The sequence below is a fragment of the Anabrus simplex genome, chromosome 7 (genome assembly GCF_040414725.1).
Source record: "Anabrus simplex isolate iqAnaSimp1 chromosome 7, ASM4041472v1, whole genome shotgun sequence".
NCBI classification, from domain to species: Eukaryota; Metazoa; Arthropoda; class Insecta; order Orthoptera; family Tettigoniidae; genus Anabrus; species Anabrus simplex.
The window spans coordinates 164,862,021-164,884,639 of NC_090271.1; the positions used below are offsets into that span (position 1 = coordinate 164,862,021).

At 37.4% G+C, this 22,619-nt stretch overlaps 1 protein-coding gene across 1 annotated transcript in view; it reads left to right on the forward strand.

Annotated features, from left to right (window-relative positions):
- LOC136876998 (abasic site processing protein HMCES) overlaps window positions 1-22,619 on the forward strand; it is a 125,282-nt gene that overhangs the window by 64,249 nt on the left and 38,414 nt on the right. The window contains exons 3-4 of the mRNA XM_067150780.2: window positions 1,298-1,492; window positions 18,620-18,733. Of these exons, the coding sequence (XP_067006881.2) occupies window positions 1,298-1,492; window positions 18,620-18,733 (309 nt within the window). The remainder of the gene's footprint in view (window positions 1-1,297; window positions 1,493-18,619; window positions 18,734-22,619) is intronic.

Here is a 22,619-nt window from a genome sequence, read left to right on the forward strand (position 1 = left end):
GATATAGCAGATATCTTGGATTCTGGAGGTCAAATGGACTGTATCGCGATTGACCTGTCTAAAGCATTTGATAGGGTGGATCATGGGAGACTACTGGCAAAAATGAGTGCAATTGGACTAGACAAAAGAGTGACTGAATGGGTTGCTATATTTCTAGAAAATAGATCTCAGAGAGTTAGAGTAGGTGAAGCTTTGTCTGACCCTGTAATAGTTGAGAGGGGAGTTCCTCAGGGCAGTGTTATCGGACCTTTATGTTTTCTTATATATATAAATGATATGAGTAAAGGAGTGGAATCAGAGGTAAGGCTTTTTGCGGATGATGTTATTCTCTATAGAGTGATAAATAAGTTACAAGATTGTGAGCAACTGCAACGTGACCTCGAAAATGTTGTGAGATGGACAGCAGACAATGGTATGTTGATAAACGGGGCTAAAAGTCAGGTTGTGAGTTTCACAAATAGGAAAAGTCCTCTCAGTTTTAATTACTGCATTGATGGGGTGAAAGTTCCTTTTGGGGATCATTGTAAGTATCTAGGTGTTAATATAAGGAAAGATCTTCACTGGGGTAATCACATAAATGGGATTGTAAATAAAGGGTACCGATCTCTGCACATGGTTATGAGGGTGTTCAGGGGTTGTAGTAAGGATGTAAAGGAGAGTGCATATAAGTCTCTGGTAAGACCCCAACTAGAGTATGGTTCCAGTGTATGGGACCCTCACCAGGATTACCTGATTCAAGAACTGGAAAAAATCCAGAGAAAAGCAGCTCGATTTGTTCTGGGTGATTTCCGACAAAAGAGTAGCGTTACAAAAATGTTGCAATGTTTGGGTTGGGAAGAATTGAGAGAAAGAAGAAGAGCTGCTCGACTAAGTGGTATGTTCCGAGCTGTCAGCGGAGAGATGGCGTGGAATGACATTAGTAGACGAATAGGTTTGAATGGCGTTTATAAAAGTAGGAAAGATCACAATATGAAGATAAAGTTGGAATTCAAGAGGACAAACTGGGGCAAATATTCATTTATAGGAAGGGGAGTTAGGGATTGGAATAACTTACCAAGGGAGATGTTCAATAAATTTCCAATTTCTTTGAAATCATTTCGGAAAGGGCTAGGAAAGCAACAGATAGGGAATCTGCCACCTGGGCGACTGCCCTAAATGCAGATCAGTATTGATTGATTGATATTGATATTTATGTACATTTCAATACGGACCTAATATGGGAATTATAACGTGTAGGTCTATCTCTCCACTTAGCCCTTGTCTCTGATTAACTTGTCTGTTGTTATGCTTTTTACAGGGTGATCCTAAAACTCATGGTCTCACTACCCACAACTGCCGTCTTGAAGGTATAACCAGCTCAAAACTTTATGCAAGTATCTTCAAGAGAGGACATCGTTGTGTTGTGGTATGTGATGGCTTCTTTGAATGGCAGACTACTAAGGGGAAGGCAAATAAACAACCTTACTTCATCTACATGCCTCAGCCTAATGGGGTGAGTAAATCCAGAAACTGAAGTTGTACTAATTTTCCGAAATACAGTAGCCTATACGCTGCTCTTATTTTTGTAGAGAAATGGGTTCAGAATGAAATGTATGTATGTTGGGTATTCAGCCCGAAGGCTGGTTTAATCCTCCACAGTGCTGCCAACAGCTCTCATAGATAACCTAGGTGTCACTGAAGAGGCATGCTAGCGAAATTAGGAGTGAGGTAGTTTCCCATTGCTTTCCTCGCTGAGCCAGAAGTTGCTATTGCATATCAGTCTGCCAAGCCCACTGAAATGCAGGCACCAACCGAGCCTATGAGTGATGTTTTCACACCTCTCATAACAGCGACTGGGTGCATAAGGAATGATACTACTGGCGTTGCTCATACCTTGTCAAAGCCAAGTATGAGATTGAGACAGGTCAATGAAAGTAACAAATTTATTCTAGCCCATACCAGAAGACATAGTGCATTGTAAACACTAAATCTCTTCAGCAAAGGCATTAGAATGAAATACTGTAAAACAAACTGACCTCATGGTTATAGAATCATTTTTTAGGCCTAAATATAATTTTTTGAAATATTTGTGTATTACTTGTACTGGCAAATGAATCAGAGAAAATCCACTAACAATAGCTCCCCTAATACTAGGGAAACTTACTACACAAACTAAACTCTTTACACAATCCAATCAGATTCACAGTGGGACCAGAAAGAAATGGAAGGATCAACTTTTTTGACATCACAATGAGTAGAAATAAAGATAAACTGTCTTACAGATATACAAGAAACATCACACACAATAGGTGATTCCAATCACCCAACTTCGCACAATTTAGCAGGACTGAATACGATGATACACAGAGGTGTAAACATACCAGTGAGCCAACCAATTTTAACAACAAAATACAAATAATAAATCAAATTGTGGTAGAAAACAACCATCTTCCCAACACAGTAGACCAGCTACTAAAAACAATGGAAAAAGTATAAACAAACCCCTGTCCAAAAGTGATAAATATTCAGTTCTTAATTTTGTGAACAGAAACATGTACAGAATAGGTAATTTAAAAAGGAAGGATTTAAAATAGCATTCAGAACAAATAACAGATTTAAAAAAAGAAATTGTTAAATGTAATGTAAATTTTTAAAAAGACTCTTTCTCCCAAATCAGGAATATATGAACTTAAATTCCATGAACCAAATTGTAATGTCACGTACATCGGCCAGGCGAAATGTAATTTCCACACCAGGTACAAAGAACACAATAACACAGATACAACAGACACTCAGCCTTCAGCACACACACATATGACAACTCTCACCACTTCACAGACACCAGCACAGATCTAAACATTTTACACATCAATAATAGAAGCAAATCATTGAATGTTAGGGAAGGTATCAAAATTTACATCGTAAAAAAAGAAAGCTAACGAAGCCAATCTTAATGAACGCACATATTTTAAAAATTCACCCTTATTCACACTACTTAATTTCTGAACAACATTCTAAATTTTTTTGCATTCATGTTTAACCGTTTCACTGTTGAGCAGTGTTGCCAACTTGGCAGATTTTCCGCTAAACTTGGTTGAATTAGAAGACTGTTGGTGGAGAAATATATCATCTAGCAGGCAGCAGATTTTTTGGCGGAAATCTAGATCTATTTTAGCGAATTTAGTGTTTTATCCATTTTATGTTTAAAAAAAAATTTGTACTCTTAGTCTGTCTCCGAGCTATTTCGTATTTCTTATCAGAAGCTAGCAGTCACATGAGGAAAACATGTTATTTGAATTTGATGTTATGAGATAATGGTATCATAAATTTGTAATGCGTGGGGAAAGGGTGCTTATCTCTTAGTTGACGAATGTCGACAAATAATGAAACTGTGAGAGAGTAGCTTTTATATTTTAGTGTTGGCTACTGAATGCATGATTCGAAGCAGTGTATCGATTCATTCAAGTGTCCGAGTGAATCGATTCACAGGAAAGGCGAGCTCACGGCACACGATTCAGCTTAATCCCAGCGGACAGTGCTGAGTGGCCCACTCACTGGACGTTGACGGGGAGCCGAGCTTCCGCTGCAGCGAGACAGTGTATCATGGCACATCGAAAGAATCGTGAACGAGCGCGGCTCAGTGAGACACATGATACACACGGCTCCTTATCGGTTCACTGGACACGCGGAGAGCCGAGCTTCCGCTGCAGCGAGGCATAAAGTGAATCATGGCACATCGAAAGAATCGTGAACGAACGCGGCTCAGTGAGACATGATACACACGGCTCCTTATCGGCTCACTGGACACGCGGAGAGCCGAGCCTCCGCTGCAGCGAGACATACAGTGAGCCATGCTAGACTGAAAGAATCGTATGCTATAATGGACTCTCGAACTCAGCTCATTTGAAAATAATACCCATTTGCATTCACTGTCCTCTTCTTACAGGGAATTTTAAATAATAGATGGATTTATTTGCAGTGTTAAAAAGGTAGTCACAACATAATTCTGAAGTAGCTAGTAAGTAGGTATGCTATTAGGTTATACTATTTATTAGTTTAATGAATCTTAGTATTATAACTTAGTTGACATTTGACAATTAAACTCGACTCTAGCCTGCCCTATGACTATGAGTCATGCTCATGAGTCATGACCACTCAAAAGTACCTGTTTTATATTGGGAAGAACGGCTCAGTATTTTCTCAGTTCATATGTCACATCGGTGCGCAAGACTTCAATCATATGTGGACAGACGCAATAACAGTATGTTGAATCAGAAAACCAGCGGGCTACTGTACATCTCGGGTAGCCTATACAAAATATGACGATTAAAAAAATCCTCAGCTGATAGAAAAATACTTTTTAAAAAAAGACTGAGCGAGTTGTCGTGCGGTTAATATCGCGTGGCTATGCGCTTGCATTCGGGCGATGGTGGGTTCGAATCCCAACGTCGGCAGCCGTTAAGATGGTTTTTCCGCAGTTTCCCCATTTTCACACCAGGAAATGCTGGGACTGTACCTTAATTCAGGCCATGGCTGCTACCTTCCTAACCTTTCCCACCCTGCGTCGCCGGAAACCTTCGATGTATTAGAGTAACTAGCATTTTTTTCTAAGAAAGGAGTTCATAGTATGAAGACCAGATGGCAGCTGCGAGCACTGAATGCTGTTGCTGCTGTCTTACCAGCACATACTACACAGATGCAGTAGGAGCGGTGACCAATGAGCCGTGAATCGGATCACTGTATCGATTCAGTAACGTGAACGGAATCAAATGAATCGATTCAGTAAAATGAATCGAATATCCCATCACTATTATATTTATGCTATGAAGGAAGACCGTTTAATGAATTGGCCTGTTTTGTGTGTGGCCCTTGAAGTAGGGGATTCACCTAGTTTGCACCCGGCACTAAAACGCCTACAAGTTTTAGCTCGCAGGCAGGGGGTTAATCCCAGTGAAACTCACAGATCAGGTGAGTGCAGACATTTACTTCTATTATTATTATTATTATTATTATTATTATTATTATTATTATTATTATTATTATTATTATTATTATTATTATTATTATTATTTATTGCTCGTTTTTGTTGCTCATTATTTGAGATTGGATTTCTTGGCGGAATTTTAGCGGATTTTTAGTAGTATGTAGCGGAACTTGAAAATATAAGTTGGCAACACTGCTGTTGAGTTTTGATGAACAGGCGAGCCCTCTGGGCCAGTTTTAAAAACAAAGGAAGAAGCACTTTTACAGATGCATATTTACTGATACTATTAATGGAATGCATATCGTCCCCTTAGCCACGCAGCCCAATATGGGATCAGGGATGAAGTGAGATTATATTTTACGCCATATTTTTATGGCCGGATGCCCTTCCTGATGCAAACCTCAGTTGAGAAGGTATTGAATATGAAATGAATGATGGTGAATGAAACTGGGTAAGGAAGTGGAAGGAAGGGGCTGTGGTTTATGAATAGGAACTGTCCTGACATTTGCTTGGGAGTGCAAAAAAAAAAAAAAACATTCTGAGGACAGCTGACAGTGGGGTTCGAACCCACTCGCATGCCAAGTGTATAGAGCTTGGTTCCTTAGACGTAGCATGTTAATACGTGCAGCTACTCTGCTCGGTGATACTATTATTGAAATATAATATAAAATTGTTGATCCAAGAACTGGTATTATCAAAATCATGTACATTTCGGGAATAAATAATTTATCTGAGGAAGGGGTGACTATTCCGCATAAGATTCATCATTACTACTTTGTCTCGCACTGTCTTGTAGTTCACTATCACCACTTAGACATGGAGTGGTATATCTGGTGTAGAGAACTTCTTTGAGCATGACACTATATCATGTTCATTTGTGACATCGGTAAAGTACACATTACACCAAAACGTGTATATAAACGGGTTTCTTGATTTATAAATTTCATTTTTGTTCCGTATTGATAGCCACCTAATATCATAAAAAGAAAGATATATGATATTATATTATATACGGGTTTGGCGGATGAGGCACAGCGTTCTATAATGTATATATATGGGTTTGGCAGTGAATGGGTTAATGAATCCCACAGGAGGTTACTCTGACCTAAAGGTCTGAAATGTGGGTTAGGATATTCTTATCTGTAGTAAATTCTCTGAATTTATGCAGTTTCTTGACCACTCCAAATGTTTTATTAGGTTATCATTTATCAATAAAAATAATGTCTTACAAGATACAATTCAATTCATACTTTGTTCAGTCAGTTCATTAACATAACTTTTATCCCAAATAAATAAAAAGATAATGATAATAATAAAACTATGAATATAGTTCCACAAAAGGTGTTTCACATAACTGGAAATGACAGAACGGAAAATTAAAGGAAAACTAGCCAGCCCATTAAAAGATCATGAAGACAACACCTAAATTTTTCAAAAGCAATTTAAATTACATTAATATAATAATAATAAATTATAATAATTGAAATGGTTGCATAATTTGAATGAACTCAGATGTCAAGAAACAAATTGCAATGTCACATATAGGCCAAACAAAATTAAATTTCCATACCAGATATAAAGAAGGAAAAATACCACAAAAATGTTATTGGATACAATCGGCATTCAGTCTTCAAAAGGCATGTATACGACAATAATAATAAAAATAAAGAAACTACAAGTACAGGCCAAAGGCTTCAACACAGATCTAAAAGTAAATGTTCATTAAGAACTACATAGTTTACAAAACAATTTTAATATAATAATAAAAAACCTGGAGATACATTTCATCCTGTTGTTTGGATATTTTATATGTTTTATATTTCCATTTCTGTTATTCTTGGATTATTTAGAATTTTTTTGGATATTTTATTGCAGTGTGGTATAAATGACAGTTTCATAGGACTGTAGAGCAATATTTACAAGTTATTTAAGTTTGTTTTAAATATTTTGTTTTCATCCCCTGTGGGTGGGAGACGCAGACGAAGAATACACCCCCCCCCCCCTGCCTGTCGTAAGTGGCGAATAAAAGGGGCGACCAAGGGATGATCAAATTAGAACCATGAGACTATTTGTGATTACCGTATTTCACGGCATAATCGTCGCCACTGCGTAATCGTCGCATCCTTTATTTTCAATACAAAAATCGGACTTTAAACCTTTAATTACATAATCGTCGCACGTCCAAATTTTGTTCACTAATCTGGTTAAAAGGTAAATGGAACTGCAACGTAAGTTGCACATGAATGCGCAATTTAAATACGTGTATGGTTTATGGGCAATTTGGCAACACAGTAACATTTGCGACATGTTGCACAACGTATAAATAAATAATACCGGTATATGTACGACGCATGGCTTACCGGTAGACTATCGGCAGTTTGACAACGTGGTCGCGAGACAGTGTACTATTTATTCACCACCTACATATTATGCTTACCGGTAGGCTATCGGCAGTTTGACAACGTGGTCGCGAGACAGTGTACTATTTATTCACCACCTACATATTATGAGTTCCCATTTGAAATACGTAAGGCTGTAAGTTATCGCTTATCGGCAACGTCGCCAGGAAATACTGGCTAGGTAGGTTGAATGGACCTCGAACCAGCCCTCAGATACAGGTAAAATTCCCTGACCCGGCCGTGAATTGAACCCGAGGCCTCCGTGTAAGAGGCAAGCACGCTACCCCTACACCATGGGGCCGGCTCCTGTGTTATTGCGCACGAAGTGAAATCCAAGACGAAAACGCAGATTTCCACGGAGTTATTCAGCCGAATTATTTACGATGTCTCAGTTGTCATCGCAAGACTCTTATCTTACTACTACGTCATAAGTGTCCGGGCATGGGATGAAAACTTTTATCCAAGCAGTCAAGATAATTATTATCCAATGCTATTAAAGTTTTATTTTATAAACTCGTCAGTAATGTAATGTAAAATCATCAATAACTGGGAAGAAATATTAACGTAATTACCGTATGTTTAAAATAAATTGAAAAAAATGAATGTTTGTTACTGACGTCTCGGAATACAGTCAACTATACAGTAGATCTACACCGCGCTAGCTAGAGCTCCGGTTTGCGAGCTTTGCGCAAGCGCAGTAGTGTGTCGCAACCAATGAGCTAAACTGATAAATTGTTGCATGCTTCCTTGCTGCCTAACAGTATTGGCTGCTCTGGAATGGACAGATCACAGATGCATTTATTTGTTTCAGATTTACGTGATTACTGTAGACATGTGTGCGTGAGAATTGAAGTTTTTAATTTGTGTTTTGGGTGTTTGCAGAAATAAATTGTTTTAATAGTGAACAATTACGGAAAGTCATTTATATCGCAAAACATTAACGTGTGAAGCATTTATAAGCGATTATGGGTAAATATAGAAACTATTCTGCGGGCTTCAAGCTAAGCATAATTGCTTTCGCTGAACAGCACGGGAACAGAGCTGCAGAAAGAAAATTTTCTGTGAGTGAAAAGTTGGTGCGTGACTGGCGGAAAGTAAAAAACAAGCTAAAAAGCACAAACCCTTCTAGACGCGCGTTTAGAGGTCCTAAAACAGGGAAGTTTCCTATAATTGACGAAGAAGTGTTTAGGTACGTCAGTGAAATACGTAACAATGGCTGCAGTGTATCATATGAAATGTTACAAATTAAGGGACAGGAGGTAGCGCGCAAACACAACATACCGGTAACTCAGTTTAAGGCGACTCGTGGGTGGATTAAGGGGTTCATGCGACGACACAATCTGTCAGTGCGAAGGAGAACAACACTAAGTCAAAAGTTGCCTGCTGATTACAAGGACAAGATTGTAAATTTTCACCGATTTGTCATACGTTTGCGCAAGGAAACTTCGTACTTGCTTTCTCAAATCGGTAATGCCGATCAGACTCCAATCTTTTTTGATATGCCTCGCAACAGCACTATTGCGCTAAAAGGATCACGGAGTGTATTAATGAAAACCAGCGGTAGTGAGAAGTTGCGATGCACGGCAATGCTAGCCATTACAGCTGACGGGAGAAAGTTGCCGCCTTACATCATTTTCAAGAGGAAAACGATGCCTAAGAATATACAGTTTCCCCGTGGAATTCATGTACGAGTGCAACCAAAGGGTTGGATGGACGTAGAACTCATGCTGGACTGGGTTAAAACTGTGTGGAATAGAAGACTTGGTGCACTACTAAAACAACCAGCTCTGCTTGTTTTAGATAGTTTCCGAGGTCACCTCGTGAACGAAGTGAAGCAAATTCTCACTACAAATAAGATACGACAGATAGTCATTCCTGGTGGCCTAACATCTGCTTTGCAGCCACTAGACGTATGTGTTAATAAACCCTTTAAAGACCACTTACGTCGATTTTACGACGAGTGGATGATGAGCGGCGATCAGCAATTAACGCCCGCCGGAAATATCGGGCGTCCACTCTTGGACTTGTTATGCTCGTGGGTGAAGAAGAGTTGGGATCTTATACCACCTGAACTAGTCTCCAAGAGCTTCAAAAGGACTGGGATTTCGAATGCACTAGACGGTTCCGAAGATGAGGCAGTGTGGCAGGGAGACGAAGAATCTGATACTGGTATTAACAGAGGCGAGGACGGCGCATCAGATAGCGAAACCTGTGATAGGGACACCGAAAATTTGGAATAAATTGCGTACCGGTAAGTCCGCATTTCACAACAAAGCGATAATTTTTTGCAAGTGTAATATTTTAACTTTAATACTCAAATTAATGACAAATTAACTTAATACGTTCATTTTTATTTTCAGGTTGGAAAAACGTTCGCCGAATTGTTGCGAAAAATTATGAATTTTGTTTTAGACTATTTTAATTATTTTGATGTATAAACGCGAGTATTACGTGCATCTTAAATTTGTATCAAATACAATTTAGTTATAAATACATTTTTTGAGTAATACAAATACTGGTATTAAATATTCATCGTATAATGGTCGCACCCTACAATTTTTTTTGAAAATTTTGGTATAAAAAGTGCGACGATTATGCCGTGAAATACGGTATACCACCACGTGGGGAACACCATGGTTCGCTTTTACTTGCGCGTAGTACCACTATGTTAGGTACCAAACAGGTTTGTGATTAGTAGCAATAGAGTATGGTGTCAGCTTCTACAGTACCTGTGATTTATACCCCTATATGAGCAACACCATGGGATGAGCGGCACCATGGTTTTGCCTTGCCTATGCTTAGTACCCACTATGTGAGGAACACCCCAGGATAGTGCGGGTCCCTGTGGTTAGTCCACTTCCGTGAGGAATGATAAGTACCATTACGAGGGGCCAATGACTTGAATTTTGGATCCCTTTAGAATAAAAGCATCATCGATTCAGTATTATGCTATAGACCAGGGATGGCGAACCTTTTCCAACTAGTGTGCCATTTTAAGTCTGGTTTATTATTCTCATCTGTTGACTGTGCCACTTGTTGTTTTTCACCAAGGGATGTCTACAACATACAACCCCCCCCCCCCCCCCGGCGACGTCCTTTATAAATTCCCGATTATGTTTCATAATATGTTATTTATTTATTCATTCATTCACCGATTTATTTATTTATTTATTTATTATACATATATCTTGTAAATTCATTTGATTGCATGTTCCGTGGGGCTGTACCTCAATTATGGCCGCGGCGGTTTCCTTCCCACTCGTAAGCCTGTCCCATCGTCGCCACAAGACGTATCTGTGTCGGTGTGACGTAAAACAAAATGTAAAAATAATATTATTAGATATAAAAATCAAAATTACTAATATTGCGAATGGACTTCACTTTCTCCATTCCAGGTTGTAGTTTGTACGCTCACAATTAAACTAATTTCTCCCTCATCACACTTCCATGAGGATATCTAAAAAAAAAATGCTATCCTTGTTTGTAAGGTCACATTCATGATTTCATCAAAACATACTGCATACATGTGGGAGTTAACCAAATTAGCTTTCAACTGCTCCGAAACTTCTTCACTCATTTTTATTTTTCTATCCTTGACAGCAGTTCAGCTAGCTGGCATTCCTTGATTTCTGTTAATTATTAGTTGTTTGTTAGGGAAATTTTCAAATAATGTGTCGGACGTCAATAAGAAACTTTCTTTCAACAACTCACCATCAGAAATCTGTTTCCTATGCATGCTGTACCATGCAGTGAGACAGATAGAAACAGCCGCACTGATATTATTCCTTGGCTGGAAAGATGATACAAAAGAACTAGTTTGTTTTGTGTAATGTTCGATATTTTGTGAAACGAACTCTCTTCTTTCTTTATTTGAAATGTAACAAACATTTGAATGACCAGTCTCGAAATTGCGCTTTACATATTTAATGTGGGGGATACACATCTCTTTAACAGGCCGAATTCTCTTGGCCAGGGTTCTTGAAATATACGGTCACCACCTTTGTTAAGTTTATGTTCTTTTTGGCACCGAAAACATGTTTGCGATGTCCGTATACAAAACCACCAGAAAACGACACTATCTCACTTGACTTTCGGACCTATCAGTGTAGCAGTGTTGCCATATTGCACGTCCGAATGGAACTAGGATTTAGATTTTCGATATTTATTTCTTACACGTGAAACACTATAAGATATGCATTGTCTGTAGTACAAGACGTATATATAACATATGTTCATGTGGCGTGCCACCGAAATCGTGTTCGCGTGTCACCTAGTGACACACGTGGCATAGGTTCGCCATCCCTGCTATAGACGCAGTCCCTTGGTCAGTAACACTATTGTTTCATGTCAGTTTCTGTGAATGCGAGACATTGCGGGTCGGATCCACTGATTTTTTAAAATTCATATCAATCCATTCATTCTTCATCCTCACGTTTTGAATTCTGGTCACTGGAGGATTTTGGACTTTTAATTTGTCATTCCATTTTGTCTTATTTCGTACCATTAGGGGCCGATGACCTCAATGTTAGGCCCCTTCAAACAACAATCATCATCATCATCATCATCATCATCATTTTGTTTTCAAGTGCATGGTAACCATATGTTACGTTACTACATGTGACTGTGTGAAGAAAATACCATATTTGCTCGCATTTAACTCACACTTTTTAGACAAAAAATATATGTGAACATTTTCGGTGCATGGTATTTGCAGTGATTTGTGTGCAAAAGATTGTATTCCCCCCCCCCAAGAAAATGTAAATTTGCGTTAGGCTATTGAAACAAGACAACTGGCGTATTAATTTCTATTGCTATTCATTGTCACTGCCTTCAGTCTCCGAGCTATTCTCTTGTGCATCATTCTGGTCACCATCCACTACTGCATCATCCTGACTTCTGTCCAACACATTTGCGATGTCCGTCTTCAAGAAACTCTTCACAATATTGTCTGTCAACACATAACCCAATCACACACTTCAACTGATGACTTCTTTATTTTGCCTGCTGGCGTCAGTTCATGCTCCCCTCCTGTCATCCATTCGGCGTACAATTTACGTATGTTGTCCTTAAAGGGCTTGTTGACAGAAATATCTAAGGGCTGTAGACAATGTGGGAGTCCACCAGGAATTACAACAAGATAAGTTTTCATTTCCTGAAGAAATTTCTTTGTGTCTTCTACTAAGTGTCCGCGGAAACTGTCCCACACTAGCATTGCTGGGCGTCGAAGCAGTGCCCCTGGCCGTGTTTTCCACACTGTATGGACCCAATCCTGGACAAGTGCTGAATCCATCCATCCTTTCTCTTGAAAGGGATAGATAGGGATACCAACTCCCAGATCAACTCGGGAACATTTGGTTGCTGTAGGAGCGATGACATAGTTCGGCATCAACCACAGCAGTTTTGATGTGTCATTTGGTTTCAAGTTTGGATGTGTTGTTCAGGCTTCATCAATGTTTTAAATTAAGATTGTAAATTGTGACATACCAGATTGTTTATTATTGGTTAGATGTGTGTACTAGCTGATGTACCCGTGTTTCACTACGGGATTCTCAGAAAGACTGGCTCTATGGTTTTCCTAACTGAAGTCAATATAGGTCATTACAAAAACGTCAGTAGGAATGTAGTGATTAAAAGCAATGTTATCCTATAAAATACTGGATCATATGAAAAACTGCATATTTTCTCACTTTTAACGAACAGTACTACGGTCCGTTTAAGATATTACCAAAATTTATTAGGATCAACCTATTCAATACAATTGAATTTCCAAAGTTAGGACTTACATCCTATTACACTAAAATTTGAAGGGACATGTTTCGCCCTTTATAAGGGCATCATCAGCCTTTTTACACTCATACTTCAAAGATAAAAATCAGGATCGTGATTGTCATGGTAAAAAATATAAAAATGAGAATATAAGATTGGAAACGAGTATTATACAATGTGAGAAATTGTTATGAGTTCTTAAATAATGATTTACAATTGAAACTTCATTTAAAATGTTTGCGAAGAAAATGTTGAAGTTGATATGATATTACACTAGTAATTTTAAAATATTTTATAAAATAGACAAACTAGGCCTTATCCACATAATAACAAGGTCTATGGCTCAAGTTGCCATATCAAAGTTCGAGTGAAATTCGGCTGAAAGCAACTTGATTTACATGTTGAAGAGAAGGTTAATGGACCTTAGTAGCCACTTAAGATGACACTGAAACTTTCTTGTTGAAAACTTGTGATATTAAACTGTAGTATGGCGCTGTGTAGATGATAAAGTTGGATTCATTAATCCATTAATCTCGTTATTTACGAAGTGGGTTCGCGGTCTCCATAATTTTGTTGAAGGAGTGATAAAAAGTTCATAATTGAATGTTGCCGTATAGATCTTTGCTAACTGGGGTGGTTATTAATTCTTTAGACTGATAGTTAAATGGGAACATTCTTACTTGTTGTTGGCTGTAGCTTTAAATATAGATAAACTATTGAAGAATATATGATGAGGAATCTGTAATGAAAAGAGAATAAAAAGATAAGAAGTTTAGAGGAAAAAACGGTTGAATTAGGCGAAATGATATGTATTCAGTTACTTACGTTCTCGATTTTTGTGGTATGAACTGGTTGTCTATATGGTCTCGGAACGAGTAAGATTTGAATGTCGTGTGTTGTATCTGTGTGGAACTGAGGGAGGGGGGTGTGATGGAGGAAAGGAAATGGGCGGAGCGTTGAGCTTGCGCGCTACTGGCTGTTGAAGATGTGGAATGGAGGGAGAGGGTATAATGGAGAAGAGGAGGTGGGCAGAGGGTTGAGCTTACGCGCTGTTGGCTGTGGAAGATTAGCAGGGGTGGGGAAATTCAATTGTATTGAATAGGTTGATCCTAATAAATTTTGGTAATATCTTAAACTGATGAAATTTGTAACATGTAACAGTACTACGATTTACAAAGGTGAAAAATGAGAGTATCCTCCTAATTCTACCGTCATTAGACTGAATATTTATTGTATTGAATTAGGAGGATACTCTCATTTTTCACCTTTGTAAAGTGAAAACCGTCAATATGGAATGATTCTAATATCTTGTAACAGTACTATATATTATATATTACAAGCACAAAATTCTTTTAACAAATTAACCTTTTAATTAGAAATATTAAGGTGTACACCTCAAAGAATGACCATTCCCATTTTACTTACCTTTTATTTGTGTACATATATATATATATATATATATATATACTATTTTAATCATATAATGTATATTTTTAATCCACCATTGTAATCACACCATAAGAATCATGATCTATACTTGTCTTTGTTTAATTATTCTCGGCTGATGATGACAGGGAATCTGTCGAAACCGGTACCGAATGTACAAAAGTTGTGATGTTTTAACTGTAATGTAAAACTTTCACACAATATATAGTATTGAAAAGGTGGAACTTTTTGTCCTTTCTTTGATGTAAATCTTGTTTCAATACGGAACCTAAATATGAAATTCTTAACGTTAAAAGTACTACGGTGTCGATCTAACAGTCCAAAGCTCCAGAGCTGGAATGGCCAGGCCGCAGACAGCCGCGAACACTTCTCTGCCATTATTCCATTATATATGCACACTTCTCATTCGAATCAGTGCCTCAGAGTTGGGATTGAATAGCTCGAATGCTACGATGAACATGTGTGTTAAGTACCAGTAGTATCGGAAAATTTATGAAACAGAGGAATGGTATGCTGAAGAAGAAAGTTACCTAACTTCCAAGCTACTTCCCGCCAATATTTAGGCAGACTGTTACACTCGCATGACTGAGCGAGTTGGCCGTGTGGTTAGGGGCGTACAGCTGTGAGCTCGAATTCGGGAGATAGTGGATTCGAACCCCACTGTCGGCATCCTTGAAGATGTTATTCCTTGGATTCCCATTTTCACATGAGGCAAATGCTGGGGCTCTACCTTAATTAAGACCAAGGCCGTCCAGCCACGCGGTGTAGGGGGTAACGCGTCCGCCTGTCACTCGGCGGCCCCGGGTTCGCTTTCTGGCCGGGTCAGGGAATTTTAATTGTAATTTATTAATGTCCCTGGCCTGGGGACTGGGTGTTTGTGCCATCCTTAACATTCCTTTCCTCACATTCAACACTACACTTCTGCAATTCCAAATACACGCAGGTTCATAATATATGATGCAAGAAGGGGCAAAAGATCTCTATAGGTCAACACCCTGAACAAATAGCATTTAATAAAAGGCCAAGGCCACTTCCTTCTCATTCATAGCCCTTTCCTATCCCATCGTCGCCATAAGACCTAAAATTGTTTCGGTGCGATGTAAGGCAAATTTTAAAAAATACTCGGTGCGCAGCTGTAATCCTATCTATCGGAGATGAGTGGCAACAGAAGACAAAGCACATCATAACAAACGATGGTCAATGTAATGTTATTGTTGATAAATTTTATGAACTTTCTATATTGTAGGCCTTCATATTTAGTTTTCTTTCGACTCTGTGATCTTAGGGGGTCTTATAAAATTATTTATAACATAGACTGTAGTTTCTTATTCTCCAACTTTACATACTGATTTTCATTAAATCTTGTCTACCCATTTTCTCGTGACTCGACGCTGATAAGGACTTAGTAACAAAACTCCAAATTCATGAATATCTCTGATCATAGCCGTTACGGTAACAATGTATAAGACATAAATGATCGGAAATATAATACTATATAACTTATATATAAATTATCTATGGCCTAGATTATAGTGACTTATTCCCTGACTTCGCATACCAATTTTCATTAACATAGGACCACGAATAACATAAATATTTGAGAATTCCATTGTAGGCCTTCCCCATAACTGCCATTTTTCTCAGCGTGCATTCAATTATGATTTATGGCCTAGATTGTAGTGACTTATTCCTTGACTTCCTCTACCGATTTTCGTGAAGATACGACCAGTAATAACAAATATTTGAGAATGACATTTTAGGCCTTCCCCAAAACTACCATTACACTCAGTGCGAGTAAAATTATTTATGGCCTAGATTATAGCGATTTATTCCCCGATTTTGTATACCGATTTTCATTAAGATATGATCACTGATAACAAATATTTGAGAATTAAATTTTAGGCCTTCCCCTAAACTACCATTTCAGTCAGCGTGAATAAAATTATTTATGGCCTAGATTGTAGCGACCTATTACCCAACTTTGTATACCGATTTTCATTAAATTCGCTTCAGCTGTTTTCTCGTGATGCGTGTATATACATACATACATACATACATACATACAGACAGCAGAAATTACGAAAAGTAAAAAGTGCATTTCCTTATTACTGTGGGCACGACTGATACAGAAATACCATCCTCTTCAAATTCTGAGCAATGTACAGACAAAACTCTTATTTTATATATATATATATATATATATAGATATGTCTTCCAATCGGAGTGTGGCTGAAGATGACCCAGTATATATGGGGTCAAAACTAGTCCCAGTTTTATAGTATAATATACAAGCTAATGGTATTGAATACATGGTCTCTTCTCTACCCTTTAACATGAATGGTAAGATATATTTTTAAATTTTGACCCCTTCCTCATCCTCATTTTTCGAGTAGTAGTCAAGGCCCAAGTCCGGAATGAGAAAGGAGGAGGGTTGGCTGGGTTAACAGACAACTATAAAAAAAATACAGTGTCAGGTGGCAGATAAGAACCTGAGTCCCTACAAGGGTCAATGGTTTAGGGCGGATGAACCCCTGTAGGAGGGAAAGGGATCACTCAGTAGAGGAAATGCTACTGAAAACCCTCTAAAGTATAGCGTCTGTACTCCAGTGGAGCAGCCTAAAATCTCTCTGCTGGCAGGAGCTCTGAAATGTTTGATGACAGGCTATATGACAAGCCGGCCATAAAAACAAATCGTCACATCCATATGCAATGTCTCGAGAATTTAGGGCATCCTCCATAAGTGACGCGCGTCGATGTCGCCCGACTGGCGTGAGAAATGGGCAAGGCTACTCGCCTATGGGCGAGATGGTCGACCAGTACTTTTTTTAAATCAGTTTAATAATCTTTTCATTTTTTGGGTCCTAAACAGATTTCATGTCTAGTATGTTTTTCTTAATGAAATCCTTCTCTTTATATAGATGTTTAGCATGATTGATAAAAGCTATCACACATCCTAGCCTATCTCCATGGTGACAGTTTCCTTTTAAACTTAGACATAACATCACTTTGCTTACTCTGTTTTCCTTTCACTGACAGTAATTGTGCTTTCCATAACTTTGAACACAATGGAAATTCTTGAGAAAAGCTTGGATGGTGGATTTGAAAATCACACTTTAAAATGCTGACCTCCTAATTGAGTTAGGACCTATAGTTATTTGACACAACAAGCACATTTCTTTACTGTTTCTTGCCTCAAATGAAAACATCACTTTCCCTTGTCTTGAAACTTTTGTTCTTTTCATATCTTTACTTTTTAGACAATATTATAATAGATAATCCTGAATCCTGACACACAGTTTACAAACCTGAAAGAGACATCAGCAACAAAATTAAAATTATAGAGAAAATAACTATTCACTTCACTGCATGAATGTTTGTTTACTGCAATGAAACATCTGTGTCTGAGTAGGTTAGCAGTGATGCCAACTCATGCTTTGAAACCAAACCCTGGTGTTTTTTAATTACAGGATTATGTAGCAGAGAAAAAACCTTGGTAGGGCGACCATACAATCTGCATATGTATGTCGTATATGTCAATGGGGGATAAAAACGTAGGGAGAACTTTTTATGTTATTGTATGTGTTGTTCATCACTGAAATGATCCTGCAATTAAACTTTCTTTAGTAAACAGGGGCCAGGCTGAGTGGCTCAGACGGTTGAGGCGCTAGCCTTCTGACCTCAACTTGGCAGGTTCGATCCTGGCTCAGTCCGGTGGTATTTGAAGGTGCTCAAATACGTCAGCCTCGTGTCAGTAGATTTACTGTCACTTAAAAGAACTCCTGCGGGACTAAATTCCAGCACCTCGGTGTCTCCGAAAACTGCAAAAGTAGTTAGTGGGACGCAAAGCAAATATTATTATTATTATTATTATTATTATTATTATTATTATTATTATTATTATTATTAAACAGGGACCCTCTTGAGATATGGTTCTGTCATATTTTTACTACTGTTGACTTTATTTAAGGCTCAAAAATCCAGAACAAATAGATTTTTGTTATTTTCTACCCTTATGTAATTTCCTTTCAATTTTTGTTTTCTTTAGATAAAGATAGAAGAACCTGATACTTGGTCTGATGAGTGGGATGAAGAAGTTGGCTGGAAAGGACCCCAGCTTATTAAGATGGCTGGACTCTATGATAAATGGAAATCGCCTGATGTAAGTTATGCTAGTTTAGGTCTTGGTTGTCTTCTGTCTTTTGTTTAACTAGAGGAACTGTCCGGTACTGAAGTGTACTTTCTTCTGGTAAATTAACATTATCTTACTGTCCACTGATTGATCTGTGGATGTGGCATAGGCTAGTCTATGTTCATGTTTATGTTTTGCATTTAATACTTTGTACCACCTATTCATTCATATCCCGTGTAACCCTATTACTCAATGGATTGGAGTATGAAGACCAGCTCTTCAAACTTGTCATGCGAGATGGGCAACTGCTCGATTAAGTGCTGCTTGTTAAGGTGAAATGTAAAAGGGACTTAATTCCTTATATTGTCATGGTAGTTCTGAAGGTCTAGCAAGAATCCTGGAGCGAGATTACTACAGGGCCTTGATGAAGCTGCGACAAACCTAGCAAAACCAGTAGAGAAAAAGATATTGCTTTCACGATTTAGATAATACATTATTCCATACAGCTGCTTAAAAATAGCAGAAATGAAATGTGTAAATGTACAGATATATATACTGTATATATGTCCAGTAACAGAAACCTGGGAAGGAGAATGGAAACATTGACATACGACAAACACATTATATGTCTGTGGCCACAGCAGACAGCTGGAAGGAGAGAGATCTATATGAGCTCCCTCCTCATCAATCCCATATAAATAAGCTTTAAATATGTAGTTCCCAATTTTGTGAACAAAAATACATACAAAATAACTAACATATTCAGAAAACAAGGTTTTAAAATAGCATCGAGAACAGACACATTAAAGTAAATACACCAATAGTTATCATAAAGTTGATTTCACATTAAAAATTTGCATATACCATCTGGCTCATTTAAAAAAAAAATTCTAAACAGGTAGTGTTTAGTCTCAAACTTTTCTTAATGATTATTCATCATTGTTCAACAGAATTTAGTTTTCCATATGGAAATTTTTCACTGTACAAAAGGCAATTTTTGTGTTGAGCATGCATTGATGAAAAAAAAGATTTCATTGCGGTATGAATATTACATAGTAAGCAGTGATATTAGATAATAATCAGAAGCTTGTAAGTTGCAGTTTAGAATTGAACAGGGTAGGCCCCAGCTGGCAAATGAAGCATGTTTGAATACATTATATTTTCTCGAGAATTACTTGATCAGTTTTCAAAATAATCACAGTGCTGAATTAGTAGGTTTAAGGCTAGGCATAGAAAACAGGGGTTCCATTTAAAAAACTAAGTTGATACCATTATCTCGGAGGATGTTTACTTCATGAATAAGTACTGTAAATCCCATTATGAGCCCCTAGGTACCATAACTGAAAGTGAAAACGGAATGATCAGATCTTTAATTGTTCACGAGTTATTTGAAGTGGTCAACTGAGCTCAATAACTCTGTATATAGATTGTTAAGAGATGTCTTCATTGACAAAGCATAGTGTTTATGAATGTCTTATTCTTATTGTTCCAAATTGATTACGTATATATATCACATAAAAATTCCCTGAGAAAAGGCAAAATGTAAAAATACATCCACCTTAATCAATATAAATCATATCTACAGTATTAAACTTTACAAGTTTATGATGATAAAATGGTAAATGTTTCAGCCTTCGTTAGTTGGGTTTGGCACTATGTCCCTGTTTTGGCACACACTGCCAGTGCACAGGTATGTTCTGCTGTTCCGGAACACCGAGTGTCAGTTGTTCCGAAACATTCTCAAGCGAGACCGAGACTGTGACTCGCTATTCCACCAGAAGTGCCACAATGCGCTGCCCTTCACCTACTAGCTGTCTTTTACAGGTTGTTCCGTATTGAATGATGTTATTCACAGCAATTATAATAAGAAGTATTTCTTATCCACCTATTCAATACAAATCACCTTTATTGATGTTTACATTTTCATACAATTAATTCTTTTAAGGGACATGTTTCGCTCTTATAAAGAGCATCTTCAACCATTACTTTTAATCGTAAAATGATGGTCGTGAACAGTTGTAAACATTTTAAAAAGATAGTAGTCAAAATTAAAATCACAGTAGTCTAAAAACCAAATTACATTACATCTAAAAAACAACATTAAAACACTTCAAAAACGTGATATCGTGAACATTTAAAATTATCACAATGTCCATTCAAAACCTTGTGTCTGAAACTATTATTGAATGTTTTTCTATAAAAACAGCACCAAGGTGAACATCATTCCTACAGAAAAACTAAAATTAAAATGCAACTTATGTGACGTAGTGTTTCCATAATGTAAGTTAAAATAGAGTGCCCACAAGCTAAATTGTGAAAACACAATGATCCATATTGCTTTAAACATAACAGACAGGACATAGAACGTATGCAGCAGTCAAATGTGGGCTCTAGTTGAAGATGTTGTTTAACTTGTTTACAAATGTAGGTCGTAAGTATATGTCATGTTACGCAAATTTGCGAGGTATGGAACGTCGTACTTGACCTCCAACCAATTTGTACAGATAGTGGAATCTGTAAAGAAGAAAGGGGAAATTTAATATTATGAGTGTGTGTGAATTTCCTAACTGTTCACATTTAAATGGGAACTTAATAGTTATTATTAAAATGATAGATACGTCCTGGTAGTCCAACTTACAAGGTATCTAAATACATCCATAAATTCCAAAAAAAAAAAAAACCCACTATGTTTTTAATAATAAACAACCCTTGATGAACTCAGTCAACTTTTGCGACATTTTAAATAAGTTTACCTTGAAACCCAATCAAGTAATGTGCTCATTCGACATAATCAATATGTATCCTAATATTCCAGTGAAAGAAACTATTGAAATTATTTACAATAACATCTCCAAACACAGCGGCCTTAGTAAACTAGAAGTGAATGAGTTTATGATGGTTCTGAAATTCATATTGGACAACGACTTTTTTCATTTAACGGTAAAATTTTCCAACAAAATGGACTGGCAATGGGAGACCCTATATCTGGTATCATGGCAGACATATACATGTATACGATTGAACACACGAAGATAAAAGAAAAAATCAGAGGCATAAATTTATGGTTAAGTTTTGTAGACGACACATTCGTTATTATTGATAAAGACATCACTAATAAATAGTAATGAGATACTAGAAAGTTTAAAGAGGATTGACCCTAACGTAAAATTTATGAAGGAAGACGAGTCTAATAAATCATTGAATTTTTTGGACATAACGGTCACAAGATGAAATAACACTTTTGAATTCCAGATATACAGGAAACCAACATATGCTCCAATAACCGTAAACAACTCGTCATTCCATCCCAGTTCACAAAAACAGGCATCTTTCTATAGTTTGGTTTATAGAGCTTTGAGAATTCCACTCTCCCCCAATAAATTAAAGATATAATTAAACTACATAAAGAATTTAGCAAAATAAATGGTTTTAAAGTCGAGATGGTCAATCGCCTAGTCAGTAAAATTAGAAATAGGCTGTCTACAAATCTGATACCAGACAGAACTTAAAAAAAAAAACAAATATGCCACATTTACGTACAATAACCAGACGATTCACCAAATCAAGAATACGTTCAAGAAACATGGTGAACATAGCTTTTAGAACGTATAATACGAATCAGAGTATATTTTTTAATCATGGCAAAATTAATCAGGGAAACCATCGTTACTTGAGATCAGGAGTTTATAGATTGAAATGCTCAGAATGCGGGTTTTCTTATGTCGGACAAACTGGGAGAAGCTTTTTTACGAGGTACATGGAGCATTCTAACGCAGAAAAACATAATAAATACTCAGCAATGAGTATGCACATGAACGAGACAGGACACCATTTTAATTCCATAGAAAAATATTTGACGATAATTAGGAGTATGGAAAAAGGTAAGCCATTGAACGAACTGGGAAGCCTTTATACA